The sequence below is a fragment of the Pteropus alecto genome, unplaced genomic scaffold (assembly GCF_000325575.1).
Source record: "Pteropus alecto unplaced genomic scaffold, ASM32557v1 scaffold196, whole genome shotgun sequence".
NCBI lineage: Eukaryota > Metazoa > Chordata > Mammalia > Chiroptera > Pteropodidae > Pteropus > Pteropus alecto.
This window is the reverse complement of record NW_006439717.1, coordinates 1848078-1853368: the sequence shown is the minus strand read 5'-3', so window position 1 is coordinate 1853368 and position 5291 is coordinate 1848078. Positions and strand designations below refer to the sequence as shown.

The window sequence follows — 5291 nt, the reverse complement described above, 5'->3', positions numbered from 1 at the left end:
AAGGTTGAACCTGTAGACCCTGAGAACGTGCTTGCTTTTGTATGATCAGAAACTCACACTGTGTAAGTTCAGCTATTTTGTGTGTGCACGTGTGTGTGTGTGTCTTGTCTGTGTTTCTAATTTTCCTATAGTTTTTTCTGGTCCTAAATCGATACATGACTTTTAATGCATCTTTAAAATGGCACAAATAAGTTTGAAGAGTCATCTGACATCTTGGCATTTCCATAGCTAGACAACTTAGTGCTCGCTTTGGCAGCACATATACTAAAATTGTAACTGGACAACTTAGATCTTATTCATCAGCCTGACCATCCAATTTTTTTCTGATATCCATATTTTTAACATTGTGGCTTGTTGAATCAAAGCAACTGGATTTGATACAGGTTCAATGTCGTTTCCTTCAAGAATTAATTTATTTTCTGGGTTTGAGATACTGAACAAGCAACACCTGACAGTCATAATCCAAACCTTGCAGATTTATTTTTCACCCAAGAAATTCCGTATTTCAACAAGAGAATCATTTTCCTGAATGACATTCATGGGGAAGTGATCATACACAGACTTCATCTTGTAACGGAAGCCCAGTGTAGCACCCTTGATCATGTTCTGTACAGGGCTACAGATAGTGTGAACAGTAGCCAGTTCCTTTCTATTTCCCCGCCATTTGTCAACCCAGACCCTCTTTTTCTAAGGAGACTGAGTTCTACATTGCTGTGACTGACATCTCTCTGCAGGATGCCTCTAGGGCCCTTCACAATAACCGTTGGTCCTTTCAGAATGATGTCCACATTTCCTGGAATATCCACGGTCTGACTGCTGAGAATGGTCTTCATCCTCGCAGTAGATGCAACGAAGAGCTTTCTGATAGTTTTTGTTTGTTTGTTTGTTTTGTAGTCTTTTTGTAAATGCCAGCCCACCTCAGCTCTGCTTAGGGAAACCAAGGAAAAGCATTTTTTCTTCTCCTGAGTTTTAGAAATAACCTGTGGGGCACATGGAGGAGGTAGGAGTGATAACCAAGGTGAGTGCACCACAAGTTTGTGGAATGAGTAAAGGAGGAATGCGTGAGCAAGGAGGATTGGATCATTCGTTTTTGAAAATACAGTACTGTAGGGGTTTTAGTTTTTCATATATTTGTTTAGGGAAATCAAATTTCTAGTGGCTGCATAATCCTTTATTATATCAGCAATGCCTTAGACATTCTGCTGTTTAGGTCATTTCCCCACTTATTATTTTAATAGCAGTAAGACAGGGATAGGCCAGACAGTTCTTTAGTGCCCCATAAGTTCCTCTGGGCCAGTCTTGCTCTTCATCACTAGAGTATGCAAGCAGGGAAACCCCAGGTAACACATTTGCTATCCTCAAACCACTTGTATACAACTCACCTGCCCATACCTAGCTTTTCCTCATCTTAGATTGATATAGTTTATTTCTTCTCCCCAGATTTATTTCTTCTGTAAACTTCATTTTTGTTTTCTGACCACTTTGCTTCTACAATTTACTAAGGTCATATTAGTGCTGCTGCCCAGGTGCTGTTTATTTCTCAATCTGAAGTCATCTGTAAATATGTTAAATTCCATTTTTCTTCCTCTTCCTCCTCTCCCACTTCACCCCTCAAATAGGGAAAAGAGTTTTCACAAAAGTTGAGACACTCAGTGTATGTCTCTACCTGGGCACCAGGCCTGCGGAGGGGGAATTATCCTCTCACACACAGCCTCCCCCGCAGCGCATCCACCCCTCACAGACACTGTTAATAGCTCACCCTTTCACCTGTGAGTTGATGCAGAATTATTCAGTTAGAAATAATATTATAAATTATCCAGTCTAGTCCACTAACAGATCGGGAAAATGATTTATTCAAGGTCTCTGAATTAGAAAATGACAGAAACGAATTGAATTTAGGTCTCCTAAAATCCACTGTGTAGGCTGCAGGGTTATGGATGAGGGAATAGGACATAGTGGTTCTTGTTATTCATTCAACAAATGTATTGAGCATTTACTTACTACGTGCCAGGCACTATTTTAGGTGCTGGGGATTCCGTGATGGCGACAGAGGGCACGAAAGAGACAACAATCTCTGCTCTTATGGAGGTTTCTTCTAAAAACTTACGTACTTTGCCTCATCATCCTGGAAAAACGTCCAGTGCCCTGGGTGGGAGCGGTTGGGTCTCGTGTAGGAGGGAATCCTATCCCATTTCAGCTCCTGTGCTATCTACAGCGAGGGGGCTATTTTACTGTAGAAGCCGAACAGAGAGGCGGAAACCTCCAGAGTGTCCTCCCCGCCTCTGCACCTCCAAGACCGGGCGGGGCAGGCTCCAGGGCTCCGCCGCGCCCCAGCTCAAGTCTGGCATTATTAGCGTCGGCTTCTCAACCCTCTGCTTTCCTGCGGACGGCTGGAGGACAGAAAAGTAGGACCGGGCTCTAGCACCATCCTCCGACAAAAGAATTGCGGGGAGGTGAATATCCTTCCAAGGCAGTAATGCTCAGTGCCTAGCACTCAGACTGGGAGAGGGACGACCTCTCCTGGACCTGAGGGTTTATGCAGCAAACTGCTCTCTCATGCTGCTCTAATAAATATTGCAGCCACACGCTCTTTCCAGTCTCAGCTGAGGCCACTGCAGCTTACCCTCCCCTCCCGCCCCGCCCGCTAGCTCAGATAGCAGAAGCCCACTGCAGCTTCCCAGCCATCCTCCCTTTTCTTCTTCACTTTCTGGTTGCCATGGAGACACACGTCATTTACGTGCCGTGCGTCGCCTTGGAAACAGGGGAGCATCCGAGGCGCAGCTGGGAGACCCACCCCTGTCGCTCCTACCACACTCGCGGGCGCTGCCCGTTAATGGCCGGAGGGGGAGTCCCGAGCCGAACCCGCTGCTGGCCTTAGCCTCAACTCGGACCCTTTCGCGAACGCTTCTGTGACCCAAGAAATCGGTGGGCACTTGCTCGTGGCGCCGAAAGGGCAGCGCTGACACGGGCGCAGTTCGGGAGGCGAGGCAGGGCAGGGCACTTTCGTCCCGGGGCGAGCCGGAGAGACGCTGGCCCTAAGACTCTGTTCGGGTCTTTGTCCCGCAGGCTCTTCCAGGCCTCCCCGATCCTGTCGCGCCCTCCGCCCGGGACCTATCTCTTCACGTCCGCTCCCCACCCCTCTCGGGAGCATCCTCTTCCCTCAGCTCTCCCCTGTCCCTCCGGGGACCTCTCCCCGTCCCCGACCCCTCCCCCACTCCAGAGGCCGGGCTGGACCGGACCCAGAGCGGCCACCGCCCGCTTCTGCCATTCAATGGAGGACGGTCCGCTGGAGATCATGACCAAGGACGGCGGCGAAATGCCGGCACCTCTGGAGGTGTCCACCGTGCCCGCCGTGGGGGACGTGATCTCCAGCGAGTACAACGGCGGCATGAAGGAACTAATGGAGCATCTGAAGGCTCAGCTGCAGGCCCTGTTTGAGGACGTGAGGGCCATGCGGGGGGCCCTGGACGAGCAGGCCTCGCACATCCAGGTGCTCTCGGACGACGTGTGCGCCAACCAGCGGGCCATCGTCTCCATGTGCCAGATTATGACCACCGCGCCCCGCCAGGGAGGCCTGGGCGTGGTCGGCGGCAAGGGGAGCTTCCCAGGAGCCCCGCAGGAGCCGGAGACCCCTTCGCCTGGGACTGAGGACAGCGGTTTGGTAGGTCGTGATCCTGAGGAGGAGGACGATGAAGAGGAAAAGGAGATGCCCCCCTCTGCCACACCCACTAGTCACTGTGAGCGCCGCGAGAGCCCCTGTGCTGATCTCCTTGAAGGGGACGGGCCACTTGTGGAGCCCCTCGATCTGCCCGACATTACCCTGCTGCAGCTGGAGGGCGAAGCCTCCCTGTGAGGGGACTCCGAGGGGCACTACTTTCCCGGGCTGGCTTTGGGTTTCCGAGCGCATGACGCCAGCGGACTGAACTGCACGGTGCAGCACGCTTCACCCCGACCGCTGCTCTTGTGGGTCAGGCAGAGAGAGACTCTCTGGAGGAAAGATTTATAGGGCGAAGGACTTTGGGAGCATCAAGAATTCTTTCTGCCTAACCAAGTGAGATGTAGCAAACTGCGGAAAGGTGAGGTTCCGGGAGAGGAAGCGCCCATCTCTGGACTCCCATCCGTCCCCTCCCTACCCTATCCCCCTTCCCAGCCAACAGGAGAACCCCTGAATTGTGTAAATAAAACTCTGCTTTTTCTATTCTGAAAAAGGACTTATCTAGGACTATGGCAAGTAGTCTCTAACGATTTACTTAGAAATTAAGGAATTGGGATATTCTGTTCTGGCAACAGAAAATTTACCCTTCTGCTGAAATCCAGCATATTCAGCGCTCTGCAGAAGTCTCTCCCCCTCACAGATCTCTGCGGCTGCTGATTGGTAAAGGAAGCTTGAGGAGGGAACTGCGGCCCTAGGAATCTGGGAGAATGGGGTTCCCAGGGCCCCTGGGCTGGGAGGAGCTGGCTATGAATGTGCATGAAGACATAATAGCTCAACCTCTAGGATTTTGCATGCAGAGCGGAACCTGCCTTGTCACTGACTTCATCTGGAATTGCTTTATCCACTCACTGGGGCTTAGAGAACAAAGAGCCCAGTTCACAGGCAGAGACTTGGGGGTGCTCAGCAACAGCCCAGATTTAGGGGACATTTGAGGGACTCTTGGGGGCCGCAGCCAAAAACTGTCTCTCTCCTGGCTACACTCGCTTAACTTCAGTTCCTTTTCCTGGCAATATGTTTCTGCCCGCTGCCTCTCGGTGTTGCTTCCATAATGTCTTGTGTGTATTATGTGTGTCGACTTGTGCAGTAGTGTGTGAGCCCTGAGGGGCAGGGCTTGTGGCTCTGGTGTTAGGTTCAGGGGGCTTCAGACCCTTCTGTGAGCCCTGGGCTATCATGGCGCTTTCCCCTCTCCTTTCCCCCTTTCCCCCACAACCAGGGCATGGAGCATGTGGCTGTCCTGAGGTTCTTAACTGATGTGCCTCCTTCCCATTTCCTCAAGTGGTGACTTTGTGTGCCCTTCCTCCTCCTCTGTGTATTTCTTCTCAATGCTTTCCTTGGTGTTAATCTTAATAAAGAGGCGTCATCTCCCCTCCTTGCTGACTGGTACTAGGGGGATGTCAGGGTTGGGCTTCTGGGCCCATTGCATGAACCAGGGCTTAATGGGAACTGCAGGGACCATGACTTCCCTCCTCTCTCCTCGCCTCCAATTCCAAGGAGTTGACCGTCCTAGCCCTAGTCGAGACAGGCATTGCCAACTCTACCTGCTTTCTCTTGGTCCTGGATTCTGACCTCCAGCTGG

At 51.3% G+C, this 5291-nt stretch overlaps 1 protein-coding gene across 1 annotated transcript; it reads left to right on the top strand.

Annotated features, from left to right (window-relative positions):
- The first annotated feature begins 2737 nt into the window (after window positions 1–2737).
- CCDC184 (coiled-coil domain containing 184) lies at window positions 2738–5084 on the top strand. Its single transcript, XM_006916838.1, has one exon. The coding sequence runs from the start codon at window positions 3272–3274 to the stop codon at window positions 3851–3853; it is 582 nt and encodes a 193-aa protein (XP_006916900.1). The 5' UTR covers window positions 2738–3271; the 3' UTR covers window positions 3854–5084.
- Window positions 5085–5291: the final 207 nt, after the last annotated feature.

Coding starts and splice junctions, on each gene's coding strand:
- CCDC184 (XM_006916838.1), top strand. CDS start 3,272: ATGGAGGACGGTCCGCTGGAGATCATGACCAAGGACGGCGGCGAAATG.